Source organism: Dromiciops gliroides, chromosome 6 (assembly GCF_019393635.1).
Source record: "Dromiciops gliroides isolate mDroGli1 chromosome 6, mDroGli1.pri, whole genome shotgun sequence".
Lineage (NCBI taxonomy): Eukaryota > Metazoa > Chordata > Mammalia > Microbiotheria > Microbiotheriidae > Dromiciops > Dromiciops gliroides.
In genome coordinates, this window is record NC_057866.1 from 20,107,491 (window position 1) to 20,124,848 (window position 17,358).

At 34.4% G+C, this 17,358-nt stretch overlaps 1 protein-coding gene across 1 annotated transcript; it reads right to left on the reverse strand.

Moving 5' to 3' along the window:
* Positions 1–4,337: 4,337 nt before the first annotated feature.
* On the reverse strand, positions 4,338–5,282 carry LOC122732936 (olfactory receptor 5D13-like). The gene has a single exon (XM_043973375.1). The coding sequence runs from the start codon at positions 5,280–5,282 to the stop codon at positions 4,338–4,340; it is 945 nt and encodes a 314-aa protein (XP_043829310.1).
* Between the last annotated feature and the right edge of the window lie 12,076 nt (positions 5,283–17,358).

A 17,358-nucleotide genomic window follows, 5' to 3' on the forward strand; every position in this document is an offset into this window, starting at 1 on the left:
GTTTCTGTATCTTTGATTGTAAATGTCAGTGGACCTTTAAAAATAATTGGCATTAGCTTTGGTCATTGCATGTACCTGTATCATCTTCCCACATGCACAGAACAGCTTTTGTGGGAAGAGACTCTGGCTGATCCCTCTAATATTCATGGATATTAGATTCCCTACAGAAAAGTAGTAACTAAAAAGGGAATAAGAATGTTGATTATGATGATGGTGGTGAAGGTAGTCTGAGATAGCTATTCCCACTCCCCCTTTTCTAGCAGTTCTTTTTTTTATTTACCTTGCAGGGAACTAGGAAAAGGAAGATTCTAGTTTCTAATAAATAGATGGGGGGAAAAGTATATGGGAAGAAATTATCAAACATATCTACTCACCAGAACAGTGTATCCCTGGGATGCTTCATTTCCTAGTTGCATAGTAAAATGTTGTTTCTTATGACCTAACTAATATCATGAATAGATCCCTCCTAACCCCTTCTTAATTATCAAGCTCAGAATTAATTCAGTACTATACATTATTAACTAACAATCAGTCATATTCTCTGGCTCTACAAGGAGAATAGTTTTCTCTCCATTTTACACGAAATAACAGTCAGAGACATTATCTTTTAACTCTGTCTGAAACCTGAGTATGGTATTTATGCTGAGGATATTACATTTGCCTTTGTCCTTTGGGACTCAGGCCCTAGACAGTCTCCACTGTCCCTAAATATGTGGTCTTAAAAGAAGCAATTCAAGAATTAAAAAAAAAGTCTTTGCTATATCCCTTTCGTAAAATGGATTTTTCTAGCAATTATATTGGACTTGCAGTTAAAATTCCTTGAGGAAATATTAACATAGATTTCCCCTAAGATTAAAGAGTGCATAAGTACAAGTGAATTATCACATAACTGAATGATTTAACCTCAAAGGACTTAAGGTAAAGCTTCGCAGGCATCTCTTTAAAAATGCTAATTTGGGGAAGGCAGCTAGGTGGTGCATTGAATAAAACACCAGCCCTGGATTCAGGAGGACCAGAGTTCATATTTGGCCAGCCAAAAAAAAAAAAACAAATGCTCATTTTGAGAGAACTAATTAAATACTTCTTATCTTCACCATGCCCAGGAAAATGAAGACTTTGTTAAAAAAAAAAAAAGTTGGCTTCAAGATGAAGAATTTCTACCTTGCTGTATCTCCTTTTAGAAAAAGTGGATACAAAATTATGACTCAACTGGTGATCTGAGCTCAGTGAACCATGAGGCAAAAATTTTTACTCAGGAGATGCTGCTGCTATGACCACTAGACACTAGAATTCCTGAGCTCCTACTATCATGGAATGGCTTGGATACTTAATTTCCTAGATGTATAAGGCCAATGATGACTCCAGTGCCAAACCTTTTTCATGATTACAAAATATTTTCTTCTTCTTTCACCCACCCCCAACATATACAATAATCAGTTTTGTGAAGTTTTTTTTTAATTTTATGTAATAAAATTGATCTATACTTTCTATATCTTGTTTGGTCTTATTTGGGTCTAGGACCCAAAAGACCCCAAGCCTCAGGATTCATGGATATTTATACACAATCACTCCTCCCACAATTTAAACACAACCCAAGTGGTACATGTATAATAACTATGAAAGAGAGAAAGAAACATCAGTCTTTTATCTCCAAGTGGCTAACCCCTTGTATTTCATTTGTCCACTTAAAATGGTACCTCCTTACTTGCTGGCCACTAGCTTAGAACCAGATGATTGTAAGAGGAATAGATGAATGTCAGTTAGATGGTTTCTTAGACCTGATAGCAATGGAGCATTTGAATTTGCTCTAATAGTATCTGTCTCACTTCTTTCATTATTATTTGGTTCAGCTACTGAAGAATACCTAGACATGTTTAATCACAGTTTGTAGTCTATAAACTGATTATTATCATAGTTATATCACTTATTTCTAAGGGGTAGGAAAAATCTTACTCACATGATGTTTGCCCCTCATCCATAGATCTTACTGTCTCACGATCTTCTAATTTACTTATGGAGTCACCCTTTATGTGTCAATCATGTATCCATTTAGACCTTATCTTGGCATATGTTATAAGTTGATCTATTCTAAGTTTCTGCCATATGGTTTTGCCCAGTATTTCTTGTTACTGTTGTTGTTGTTTTTTGTTGTTGTTTGGGGGGGGGGGTGTCAAATAATGGAATTTTGCTACACCAAAAAGAGCTGCTATACATATTATTGTACATGTAGATCCTTCTCCATTTTTATATCCCCATTGGGATATAGACCTAGTAGGAGGATTACTGGGTCAAAGGGTATGTACAGTTTTAATGCCTTTCAGGCATGGCTCCAAATTGCTCTCCAGAATGGTCAGATTAGTGCATATCTCTACCAATAGTGCATAAGTGTTCTAATTTTCCCACATCTTCTCCAACATTTATCATTTTTCTATTGTGTCATATTAGCCAATTAGATAGCTGTGAGGTGGTACCTCAGAATAGTTTTAATTTGCTTTTCTCTAATCAGCAGTTTTTGAGAACACTTTTCAAATGGCTATAGATAACTTTAAGTTCATATCTGAAAACAGCCTGTTAATATCCTTTGACCATTTTTTCACCTAGGGAATGACATATTCTTATATATTTGGTTCACTTCTCTATATATTTTAGATACGAGGCCTTTATCACAAACACTGTCTGTAAAAGTTGTTTCCCAGCTTTCTGGTTTCCTTCTAATCTTGTTTGCATTGGTTTTGTTTATGCTGACACTTTTAAATTTAATGTGGTCAAAATGATCTACTGTACATTTCATCATATTCTTTATCTCATCTTCCCCTCTCCTATCTATCTACCTGCCTACCTATTTATTCATTCATCCATCGATATGTGAATCCATCCATCCATCCATCCATCCATCTATCCATCTATCTATGTACATGTAAACATTTATGTCTATGGCAGACATCTCAATGGCTGGTGAGAGAGGGAAAAAAGAAAAAAAAAAGAAGTTTTTCCTAACTTTTGTATATATTTAAAAGGAATAGGGGCAGCTATGTGACACAGTGGATAAAGCAGTGGCCCTGGATTCAGGAGGACCTGAGTTCAAATCCGGCCTCAGACACTTGACACTTACTAGCTATGTGACCATGGGCAAGTCACTTACACCCATTGCCTTGAAAAAAAAAAAGCAATCAAACAAGCAAAACAAAACAAAAAAGGAATAGCAAGAGGTTCATAATAGATCTGTAGTTTCATGTGCAATCGTATTTTAATATAGCATGTAGTTTAAATATTCATTTTATGCCATTAATTTAAAATAATATAAAATATATTGGAAGCCAATTTCTAAGGGTTAGTTCCTCAAGTTGGAAGAGGGGAGAATAAGGAATCTGTCTTCATGCTATAAATGAATCAGTCAGACAGCACTTATTAAGCATTTACAAGAACTGTACTAAGCACATCATAAGAATGATGTGGGGGGGGCAGCTAGGTGGCGCAGTGAATAAAGCACTGGCCCTGGATTCAGGAGTACCTGAGTTCAAATCCGGCCTCAGACACTTGACACTTACTAGCTGTGTGACCCTGGGCAAGTCACTTAACCCCCATTGCCCCACAAAAACAAAACAAAACAAAACAACAACAAGAATGATGTGGGTTTGGGGCAGCTAGGTGGTGCAGTGGATAGAGCACTGGCCCTGGAGTCAGGAGGACCTGAGTTCAAATCCAGCCTCAGACACTTAACACTTACTAGCTGTGTGACCCTGGGCAAGTCACTTAACCCCAATTGCCTCACTTAAAAAAAAAAGAAAGAAAAAGAATGATGTGGATTTTCTAAGAATTTCATTAGCCCATTGCGTTCCTCCAGGAGGAACATTGAAAATTGTCAATCTTCAAGGAATTTCTTTCTGTCAGGCCTGCACAAACCTCCTGCTCACATAATTAACTTATGCCACTAGCTCACACCTTAGATTTTGTTAGCTTCTTATATAGAAAAGTAGTATAAATATGAAGATTGTAAAAAAGAAAACATGCATTCAGTCTTGGATAATCAGTAGACATTTTTTTCAGTAAAATTATTACAACAAATTGTCAAGAAGCTTTAATGGAAGATTATGAGGTTAGTACTACATCATAGAATATAATCTAATTACTTTGTGATTGTGATTTTTTCTCATTTCAAACATCCTTTCTTCTTTACCCAAGAATTTTCTTGACTACTTTTCAGATGGTCATAGAATTTGAAGGTGTGACAACCAAAGTAGGGAATAACATAATAGTACTTATGGAATTAATTAAATAACAACATAAATCTTACCAGAATATTTTAGCCAGTAATCATATGTTCCATATAAGTGATCTTATTGAGAAATGATGTTGAGATGCACTAATTTCCAAAAGGTTTCCTTTACATCGTTGTTCCTTAGACTGTATATTAAGGGATTTAACATAGGAATCACCACAGTATAAAAAACAGATCCCACTTTCATTACAAGTTTTGAAGATTGGAAACTGGGAATACAATAGAGTAAGAAAATGGTCCCATAGAAGAGTGTAACAGCTGTCATGTGAGAGGCACAAGTAGAGAAAGCTTTATACCTACCACTGGCTGAATGCATTTTGAGGATAGTTACAAAAATAAATATATATGTTGTAAGGATTATGATGAGGGTGCAAAATTCACTGATATTTATAACGATAGAAAGCATTATTTCACTAAAATGTGTATCAGAACAGGAAGCAGAAAGGAAGAGAGCATATTCACATACAAAGTTATCAATGAATTTGGTCTCACAAAATGACAATATGACAAGTGAGTAGGTGAGTAGAATTGAAGAAATTATGCCCCATGCATATGCCACAGTCACTAATAGCACACAGCGTGTTGGGGATATAAAAACTGTATAGATCAAAGGATAACATATAGCAACAAAGCGGTCATAGGCCATCACAGCCAACATGACCATTTCTGTTATCACACAGGTTGTACCAAAGGAAAACTGTGTCATGCAGGCCTTGATGGAGACACTTTTGTCTTCTACAACTAAGTTTTCTAGTAATTTTGGTGTAGCTATAGTGGAGTAACAGAAATCCACAAAGGACAAGTGTTTGAGGAAAAAATACATGGGGGTGTGGAGTTTGGGGTTGATCCTGATGATCACAATCATGCCCACATTCCCCAATACAGCAACTGCATACATGGTGATGAAAAGTAGAAAGAGGGGCACCTCAAGCTCTGGATAATCAGAGAATCCTAAGAGGATGAACATGACTGCAGTACTCTGATTCTTCTCAGTGCTCATCATGATTCCTGTTCGAGAAAATTAGAAATAGATCATGAAAAGAAACAATATGAATGGAATTAAGGAACCTAACATAAGGCAGGTTGGTGTATGGATTAGAAAAGTATTATTGTTGTAATCACTATGGTGATAATAGAATTTGGTTCAGAGTCAGCATTGACTCTCAAATCCTATATATTTGGGTTGAGAGAAAATATTGGCTGAAGGAAAGGTCCAATGGGAAAAAAAAAAAGAAAGGGTCCAATGAAACTGTGACATAGAGAATAGTATGAATATACAGATGACTGTATATTCACTGAATCAAGTATAATTTGGAATTTAAGCAAAGTACATTCCAGACAATATAACTCATTCAGAACCGTGAAGTGAAGGAGAATCAATTAACTCCTAAGGCAGTTTATTTAATTTCTTAATGCATCAATATATAAGGAAAAAAAATTAAAAAATAATATGAGGGGGCGGCTAGGTGGCGCAGTGGATAAAGCACCGGCCCTGGATTCGGGAGTACCTGAGTTCAAATCCGGCCTCAGACACTTGACACTTACTAGCTGTGTGACCCTGGGCAAGTCACTTAACCCCCATTGCCGGGCCAAAAAAAAAAAAAAATAAGGAAAATTACTAATCATTTCCCTTCCATTTTTTTTAATTTACTGTGTCTTCTTGAACATGCCATTTCTACCCATTTAATCTATTCATTTTTATAACAAATATTTATTTTCTTTTTTCCAGTTACATGTAAAGATAGATTTCAACATTCATTTTCATAAGATTTAGAGTTCCATATGCTTCTCACTCCCTCCCTTTCCTCTCCCCTCCACAAAACAGCAACCCATCTGATATAGGCTATATATGTACAATCCACAAGTACTCTTTTTGTTTTGTTTTGTTTTAGTCTATGTTCAATCAATATTAGTTCTTTCTTTGAGAGTGGATAGTATGCTTCATCATTAGCCTTGTAGGACTGTCTCTGATTATTGCTTTGCTGAGAGTAGTCAAGTCATTCACAATTGCTCATAGAACAATACTGCTGTCACTGTGCACAACGTCTTCCTGCTTCTGCTCACTTCACTATACATCAGTTCATATGAATCTTTCCAGGTTTTTATGAAATCATCCTGTTTGTTATTTCTTATAGCAGAATAATATTCCGCTACAATCACATACTACAGCTTCTTCAATCTTCCCTAATTGATGGACATTTCTTTGATTTCCAATTCTTAGCCACCACAAAGAGTTGCCATCAATATTTTTTGTACATTTTTTCCCTCTTTTCTCTTTTTCATAACTACTATTGTTAGCTGTTTCCCTCCATCCCATTCCTTCCCCATGATATTTACTTTATAATCTATCTTCTTTCACCCTAACCCTCCTCAAATGGGATTTGCTTCTGTCTGTCCCCTCCCCCAATCTGCCCTCCCTTCTTTTGCCCCTCTCTCTTTATCCCCTTCCTCTCCTATTTTCCTGCAGGGTTAGATAGATTACTCCATCCAATTTAGTGTATGTGTTAATCCCTCCTTGAGCCAATTCTGATTAGATTAAGGTTTTTGAGTCTATTCTGATGAGTGTAAAGTTCATTTACTGCCCTGCTCCACCCCCAACTCTCCCCCCACTCTATATGCTCTTTCCTGTTTCTTTCAAGTGGGATTTTACCCCATGCTACCTCTGCACTTCCACCTCCCCAAGTGCATTCATCTCACCCATTCATTTTACCCCAAAGATGTCATCATGGGGCAGCAAGGTGACACAGTGGAAAAAGCACCCAGCCTAGACCCATGATGTGAATATGTTTTTATAGTGTGGTTCTTATAGGTTTAGTTTTTTTGTTTGTTTGTTTTGTTTTGTTTTGTTTTGTTGCATGTTGAAATAAGATATAAACAATTTGGGAAAATAAGTATTAAAAGGAGGAGAAATAGAAATGACCTTGGAACCTGCAGGTCACCTCACCAACTGAGTCACTCTCTCCCTCTTTTAATAAGCTTTCATTGTTCAGGAGATCTGTCTGACATCAAGCCTAAATTTCACTCTTTGTAATTTCTGCTTCAGTAACACTGGTTCTATGCTATTCTATTCAAGACAGTCATGATTCTACACTTCCAATTTACCTTTCATTTCAGGATTTATTGTTTCTGTCATACTTGTTCATACTGATGGCATTAGAGTCTTTTAATACATTTAGGTATCTCAATGAATCAAAAATAATAGCTTATTGCTAAATATTTAAGGTAAGGGCAATTTTGTGTTTGGTTAGGTTTTATAATTGCATGTTACCATGAAAATCCTTGAGGAGATAGTTCTAAAATAATTATGTTAAGTGTATAATATAAATAATGATAATGTGAGATAAAATAACGTGATTAATTAAAAAAAATTAAATGGTAGATATTTGTGCTTGGTCTGGAACTTTTATTCCATTGTTATAAGGCAATTTGGACATGTAAATAACCTCTAGTGATACAGATTCAGACCTCTTTTGCAATTTATAACTTCAGAAAATTCTTTAGGAGTAGAAAGTTAAACACATTTCCCTGCCTTCCCCTCCCCCAATTTTCACTCAGCTGGGTTATTTCACAAGCAACACATGAACCAATGCTGCCCCTATTACTAATTTAGCATTAAAGAGTCCATATCATGAGTCTTTTCTACCCCTCTGTAGTCATTCCAGTATGCATTTATTCATTTTATATTTGGCACATATAGAACTTTGGTCATCTCCAACATTATTTTCCAACAAAATTCTTATGTGAAGCCACAGTTGCTGCCAAATTGCTCTGCTCATTTTCCATACACACACACACACACAGACACACACACACAGATAGTTAGATTTATATATGTATATGCACATATACATATGTGTATATATACACATATACATATACATACATATGTGTGTGTGTATATATATACACCTTCCTGACTTCATGCCTTCATTTTCCCCCAAAGCATGATGATTTCTCCTTTGATTCCTACAAAACTAAATCTGGCCTCTCAGACAGTAATTTCTGTAACCTTGATGGTAATTGCCAGGAGGCATTTAACAATAACATTGTTAACATTTAACAATAGCTACATAGTATTAATATTGTTCTTTCTATTTACCTGTCTCATCTACCCACATATACTGAAAACCTTTCCTGTTAAGAGACTCTGTCTGATTTTACCTAATATTTACTGATATTCACTTCCCTGCAGAAGAATGGTGACCACAATTAGGATGATGGTGTAAGGATGATGAGGATGTTCTCTGATAAGACCCCCCACTACCTTATTTTTTTTTGTTAGGTCCTTTCTGATTTCTAATTCAGGGAATGTAGGAATATTCTATTTTTCTAGTCAATAAACCAGTACAAAAAGGTTGTGGGGGGGTAACATAGAGACATAGCTACTCACCAGAACATAGACTGTCACAGATGCTTCTTCATTTCCTACGTCCATAATACAGATGGTGCAACTTGTGATATAACAGTTTTATGATTAGATACTTTCCCAATGCCTCCTTAATGGTAAAACTAAGATTTAAGTCAGTGGTATACATTATTAACAGAAAATCACAGTCTTTTCACTGATTTTTTAAGGAGAATATGGTTCTCTCTATTTTACAGAAAAGCTCAGTCAAAGAGATTTCCTCCTGCTCTACCTGAAACCTTAGTATTGTTCTTATGGTAAAGAACTTACATTTGATTCCAAGACTCTTGGGACCCAGGCCCTAGACACTGTCTCCTGCCCCTACATATGTGATTTCTATAGAACAGATTAAAAGGTAAAAGATAAGAAAACTTAAAATGGTGGCCAACATGCTGACAATACTATGTAACAAGAATCTACCACCAGTACTTTTGAGACTCAGACTCTAGAGAACACATTACTAAGTTTGGGGGGGTGTTGTTTCCTCCCTTCCCATGGGCCATAAAGTAAATAATTAGCCATAGTGTCGTTATCTCCAGTGTCTTCTTTGCAGAATGAGATATCCTTGAAATTACATCTTACAGGATATTTATTTACCAACTGCCTTATTTCTAGCTGGTTCTAAACCCATTCACAAACAATATTGCAGGTCTCGCACAGGTTGATTAACAGCAAATCATTTTACATAGACACACTTGAATATTTATATGTACATGTGTGTGTACATGTGTGTATATATGTGCACATTGTATGTATATGTGCACACATATACAGATATTTATATGTATATTTGTGTCTGTGTATAAATACATGTGTATGTGTATATGTGTATACCCATATATACACATGTTAGTGCATTGAATGAACATACATATATGTATGTGTGTCTATAGCTATCTTTTTATATATCTAAGTATATATACATATGTATATTACTGTATCTAAATAAATCTTTCTATAGAGAGATTAATTTATATGTATGTATGTATGTATCTATATATATAGATTTACCTATCTATCTATCATCTATGGGAGTTCTGTGAATTGGTTAAGAAATAGACTTAATGGGTAAAAAAGTATTTAGAAAAATATATGTGGGTAATATATGTGATCAATGCCCATTGATTTCTTATTTGGTTGCTTTTCATTACCATTCAACAAAAATCAATTTAACAATATTCAATTCAAGTACAAAAACAAAATGGAATTGAGAGAGTCAGGATAGAGCTTGAATATAAAAAGAACAATAGAAAAACAAAAGTGCTTATTATGTGCAGAGTCCAGTTATACTGAAGTATGAAAAATAATTTAGATGTTTCAATTCAATAAGCATTCACAAAGGACCTAATATGTTCCAGGGACAGTTTGAAAATGTTCCATATCTAGAATCAGCCTTCCCTGGCCTCTCAGGCAATGCTGGTAAGAAGGAAGGAAGAATGGAGCACATATGGTTTAGATCCTTGTAAATAGGCTGATTTTGGTATTTTATTTTTTGTTTGTTTGTTTCTTTTGGTTTGGTTTTTGAGAGGCAATTGGGGTTAAGTGACTTGCCCAGGGTCACACAACTAGTAAGTGTCAAGTGGACTCAGGTCCTCCTGAATCCAGGGCCAGTGCTCTATCCTCTATGCCACCTCATTGTCCCCTGATTTTGGTATTTTCAACAATTTAGGGGGAGTGGAAAACTTGGGGTAAAAGAGTAAGAGCTGTATTTTTTTTAAATGGAGATTTCTATCAGACATACAGTTGGGTGATATGCATGAGGGAATTAATGTTGAAAAACTGAAACTCAGAAGAAATGAAAAGGTTAGATTTCTACATCTGAGAATCATCTGCATAGAGATTACCAATGGAGTCTGACTAGATCACAAAGAAGCAACATAGCACCTTTGCTCATATAATGTAAGAGTCTAATGAGTGACTTGTGAATGATGAACTGTACCCTATATTTCCTCTGTTTGTCCTTCAAAATATCACTGAAAATGACACAGAATTTACTTATCTGGGGGCACCTAGGTGGCACAGTAGAGAGAGCACTGTCCCTGGAGTCAAGAGGACATGAGTTCAAATTTGGTCTCAGACACTTGATACTAACTAGCTGTGTGAACCTGGGCAAGTCATGTAACCCCAATTGCCTCACCAAAAACAAAACAAACAAACAAACAAACAAACCAACAAAAACCCCCTACTATCTGCCATTTTTGCCCAGTACCAGGAATGTAGTTTGTCTGGGTCAGTTGCATTTTCATCCAAACAAGATGTGTTGTTTTCTTTTCTTTCCTATTCTTCTAATATTTACATATTTTTCTTGCATTCCAATTCTCTTTAAATATTTTTATCCTTTGTTTTTCTGGTGTGTTTTGCAGAGAGAACAGAAGGAAAATAAAAAGTCAAATATCACATTACCTTGATAGCATCTTGCAATGCACCCCAAACATCAGTGTTACTATCATTCATGGAGCCCTTTCTTTTCCACAGTAAAGCTAAGCATACACATCAAAAAGGCCTTTTATCTCCCTTAACACTTTTCTCCAAACATATTGCTTGATTAGGTTTAAAATTACTGATATCATTTATAAATTATTGTGTACCTTTCATCCCTCCATTTTTCTTTCCTTTCTTCCCTCCTTCCCTTGTTCTCTCCCTCCTGCCACCCAGCTTTCACTCCTTTCATTCTTTTCTTCCATTGTTCGTTTCATTCAAAAGCAGGCAAAAAAACCCATCTTTTTTCACATAATGAAATTGCATTGTCATTACAAAATGATTATACTGATAACTAGTTGATATTCCTTGTTTTCCATACATATTGGAAGCAGGAATGAAAAATGAATACAGTGAAGATCTACCTAGTCACCACAACATGTAATCTACTGGCTGTCTCATTTTCTAGATCCATCATACAAATGGTGTATACTGTGACATATTAATTTCAAAACTAAATCCTTCCCTGACCACTCCCTAATAATCAAACTAAGCATTAAACCACTGATATATATTATTAATAGAAAATCACAGTCTTTTAAAAAAATTAACTTTACAAGAATAATGTGAATCTCCTTTTTACAATAATGCTCAATGTCCTGTTCTATCTGCTAAAACTCTAAATTTTGCTTCCAAGTGCTCTGGGACGCTAGAGGCTACACTGACCTTCATATGTGATCTCAAAACAAGCAACTCAATAATTAAAAGAAAAATTCTCTGTTATATCGCTTTTAGAGAAGGAATTGATTAAAAATCAAATTGCTTTTTTAAGTAAAATTATTTTCCACCTTTACAAATATTCACATAGACTATCCCTAACATTATACAATGTTCAATTAGATACAAATTAAAAAAAAAATGAATCATTTATCCTCAGAGGATGTGGCGTAAGGCTTAGCCTTCATCATCTTAATAAATGCTTATTTCACAAATATTTCTTAAATGACAGTGTAAAACGTAGGTTTCAAGATGCAGAATTTCCCTCTCACTCTAGTTCCTGGAAGAAAAATTCTATGCATAGTGATTTCACTTAGTGATCTAAAAAAAAAATCTACTCTTGGGGATGTTGCTGTTATGATCATCTGCCCTGAGGAGAAAGCATAAGGTGACCTTTCTGAGATTTCAAAGGTCAGATTGATGTTCGGAAGTTATGTCTACCACCTGTAGGTCATGTCAATCAATGGACCAGCCAATTATCTTGGAGCTGTGTGTGTGGACTGCCCTCTTCCAGTTAAATATGGGGTTTCCAGTGGAACTGAGGGCATTCTCTCTCTCAGATAGCTAGATGAAGGTGGCTTTTCCTCTCTCTCTTTGCTAACCCCTAATATACTTTAATAAATGCTTAATGCCCAAAGAATGGTGCTAAAGCTTCTAATTTAAGGCAATCACAAATTAGATTTTAAGCTTCACACAACTCAATTTGTATTTTTCCATGATATTCATCAATTACAAGTTAAAATAATTTTAGTACTTCTATTTTTAAAGTTTTGAGTTCTAAATTATTTCTTTCCATCTCCTTACACTTCATGTAAAATATTCATGGAATTTCATAAAGCTATTCCATATTAGTCATTTTTTATAGGAAGACTATAGAAAAAAGAATTAAATAAAGATAAAAGAAATAAAGGAAGGAAAGAAGGAAGGAAGGAAAGAGCAAAAGAAGGAAGGAAGGAAGAAATGAAGGAAAGAAGGGAAAATGTCCTGCTTCAGTTCATATTCAGACATTATCAGTTCTTTCTTGGAGGCAGAGAGTATGTTTCATCATGATTCCTTTGGGATTGCCTTAGGTCATTGTATTGATAAGAATAACTGTTATTAACATCTATTCATCATACAATATGCTGTTACTCTGTACCATGTTTTCCTTGTTCTGCTGGCTTCATTTTACATTAGTTCATCTAAGTCTTCACAGGTTTTTCTGAAATCATCCTGCTTGCCATTTCTTATATTATAGTACACTAATAATCCATCACAATCATATACCACAGTTTTGTCAGCCATTCCCCAGATTTTGGGCATCCCCTTAATTTATAATTTTTAGCCACCCTAAAAGAGCTGTTATAAACTTTTCTGCTCTCTTTGGGACAGCAGTGTTAATATTTTAGAAATGGACATTGAATTTTATATCCTTTTAGGCATAGTTTCAAATTGCTCTTGAAATAGTTGTGCCATTTTGCAACTCCACTAGAAATATATTAGTGTCTCATTTTCCCCATACACTCCCCCCCAACATTTTCCATTTTCCTTTTTTTCTCATATGAACCAATATTATAAATACGAGGTAGTTCCTCAGGGTTTTTTTAATTGGAACATGTTTTATCTATCCATGGCATTGATTTCATTGTCTAAAATGTGCCTGTTCATATGCTTTAACCATTTATCAGTTGGGGAATGACTTGTATTCTGATTAATGTAACTCAGTTCTTGATATGATTGAGAAACAAGATCTTAATAATATACTTGCTGCAAACAAACACAAACATTTTCTCCTTTCTTTTAATTTGGTTGAATTGTTTTTGTTTGAGCAAAAACTGTTTAATTTTATACAATCAAAATGATCCATAGATGATACTGATAAACTATTCCATGCTTTCCTAATATTACACATTGTGGGCAAATCATGTATCCAGTTGTACCTTATCATCATAGTGTGTTATGTTGATCTCTATGAAGTTTCTACCATACTTTTTTTTTCCAGTTTTCCCAGCAGTTATTTTTGTTTTATTTTTTTTAACCAAATAATGAGGTTTTTTTTTATCACAAAAGCTTGCATCATTGTGTTTATCATATTCTAGATTACCATGGTGATTTAATATAAAATGCTGGTTACCTAATCTATTACATGATCTATCACTCTATTAATTAGTCTGCATGAGATTTGTTTTGGTCGTTTCTGATTTAAAATATCAGTGTCTTTCTTATTAAACAAGTAATTTATTTGTGCCTGGTGCCCACAACAGAAGACTAAGGTGTGAATTTAAGTAATATGAGGTAGGACAAATAAAAGCTTCATACAAAATAATCTGACATCGGCCAATCAACAAAAATACATTAAGTGCCTAAAGGTCTTGGAGATGGAAAAAAAAAAAAACAAAGGATTACACAATCTATCATATAAGTTGCTTGCATTCTAACATAATAGTAATATTAATAGTAACTCCTCTTTTTAGTACTTTTTAGATCATAAAACCCTTTTGTAGTAACAAATCTGAAATGAACATATAACTATATTTTTCAATCATCTATGTATCTATCTGTGTTTCTATGTATCTTTATATCTGTCTATCTGTCTATCTGTCTATTCACAGAATCTTTTATAATCTGTACTTTAACAAAAGTACATTCCAAAAGATATAGCTCATTCAGAACATTGAAGTGAAGGAGAACCTCCTAATTCCTAAGGTACCTTATTTCAATTCTTCATGAATAAAGGTATATGGAGAATTGTGGCTCATCTCCCCTCCACTTTTTTATTCACTTTGTCATCTTGAATATGCCAATTCTACCCATTTGATCTAGTTTTGTTCCCTGGAACCAAGCAGAAAAAAAATCATAGCTCCCCCCTTTTTCACACACACAATGTGTATGTATGTAGCACATATACACACAAATGTATATGTGTACACATATGAATTAGCAAATGTATACATATATGTACATATAAACACATGCATATCTGTATGCATATGCACACAATATACATTTGTGTATACGTATGCCCTTATATGTGTATGTGTGTATTGTGCATGTGTCTAAATGTGTATATCTTTATATACACATATCCAATTACATATATGTATTATGCACACATATTTGTAGATAGACATATGTATGTTTGTACATGTATATACATGTATATGTCTATCTATAACTATATGTAGATACACATACACACATATAATCATTTAAAATATTTCTCTACTTTTTTGGTATAGAACAGATGTCAAGAGACAAGCTCACATTAAAGAGTTTTCTACAATAAAAAAAGCTGGACATGATCTTTGGGACAATTTCAGTAGCAAGAATACAGTGAGGTTATTTTAATTTCATTTTTATATAAAGTTGCTTTTAACTTCCAACATTTTGACCCTTAAATTTTTTTGAGGCAATAGGGATTAAGTGACTTGCCCAGGGTCACACAGCTAGTAGGTGTCAAGAGTCTAAGGCTGGATTTGAACTCAGGTCCTCTTGACTCCAGAACCAGTACTCTATCCACTGTAGCATCTATCTGCCCCAAGGTAATTTTATATGCATCATATTTAAGTAGTCTTCCTGGTATGGCAACAAAATTGAAGTAATGTATCCAATAGCATAAAACACCATATTGTAGCATTAGGATTTCACAGAGACAGCTAAAGGACAATGTTCTCATTATACAGTCAGGAAGACTTGAGTTCAAATGCAACCTCAGACACTGAATGACTATGTGATACTAAAAAAGTTACTTAGACTCTATTTACCTCAGGTTCCTCATTTTTAAAATGAGGAAAATATTGGCACCTACTCCCTAGGGTTTTGTGAAGATTAGATAGAATATTTACGAACTGATTAAGGCAATACCTGTCAAATAGTCAGTATTATATTAATGTTAATTATTATTTGTTTTAATAACTTCAATCTCAACTGTGTGACTTAATGATTGTATAATCATCAATCACTTCACATATTTTGCCCTTTTTATCACAAAAACACCACCACCACCACCACAGCAACAACATACACCAAATAACATCTACATAGCACTTCTTGTGTAACATGCATTGTGCAAAGTGCTTTACAATTAATATTGAAGTGATTCTCAAAATAACCTGGAGAGGGAGCTGCTATCACTATCCAAATTTTGTGGATTGAGAAACAGATGAAAATAGAAGTAAAACTGACTTGCTCAGAAATACATAGCTACTAAATTGATGAGGTCAAATTTGAACGCAGGCCTCCCTCAGATATCTACACTGCAGGCAGTGTAGATTTCCACTACACTGTAATACATGAGACTAGAAAATATTTAAATTTCCCTTCCAGGTCTTACATTATACAGTCAATATTTTAAAGTTATTTCCAAATCTATGCACTAAAGTTTTATGTTCCCTTCCACTCTTTTAAAGTAGGATGAAAAGAACATCTTTAAAGAGAGGGTAGGCCCTTATTAGTTGAATGCTAGATTCCACCCTTGAAGTTTGAAGTTTTTTTTCTTTTTTTCTTTATAGCTGTTGGATGTAATGGAAAAAAAAAAAAAACGCCATTTCAGTGCTATTGGGAAGAAGTAGAGAAAGCCTAAATTGGGGTATTACTGTATTATCTTTTCTGTCAGGGAATAGTTATAATTATTCCTTTAAAGAATACCACAATGTAGTAATTATGTTCCATACAGCAGAGACAGTTGAAAAAAAGATTAAACAAAATAGATATATATGTATGTATATATACATGCATTCACATATATATACATATATACATACATATGTATGTGTGTGTGTGTATACAGAGAGAGACAGAGACAGAGAGAGATCAAAACTATTGGAAACTTAGTTCCCTAAGATTTAAATAACTTGTGAATGGGATTTGTGGATTGGAAAATGGGTCTGTGAAAATGGGATGGAAGTTATCATTCCAATTTATATTTCTCTTTTAAAAAAACAGTGGTAGAAGAAAATTTACCAATTCTGTGAATGTATGGGAAAAATATATTTTCCCCTCCTTTTCCTTCATTAACTGCACAAATTTCTGCTTATTACATTTATGCTGCTTTTTTCCCCCAGAGCCAAAGTTTATCCTAGAGATATTTTTTCTTGTCATCTCTCTTCTTTAATTCTATGGCAAATAGTTGGCATTTCATAAAATTTAATGAACTGCCATTTTTTTCAAATATTTGCATCATCTCCTGACCTACTATCATGTGTCTCCTATTGCAACCTATCTGTCCTTGTTCCCTTTTAAATGTCTTCACTGAATTCTCATATATATGATATGTCAACATATTAATATTCAAAGAAAGAATACTCATTGCAGTGTAATAGCTGTTTGTTTTTTTTTTTACCATACAGTTAAGAGAGTTAAATGAGGCTTTCAGTCTTTTTTGATCATGTCTGATTTCCATGACCCAGTTTGTGTTTTCTTGGCTAAGATACTGGATTGGTTTACTGTTTCCTTCCCCAGTTCATTTTACAGAATAGGAACAGAAGAAAATGGGCTTAAG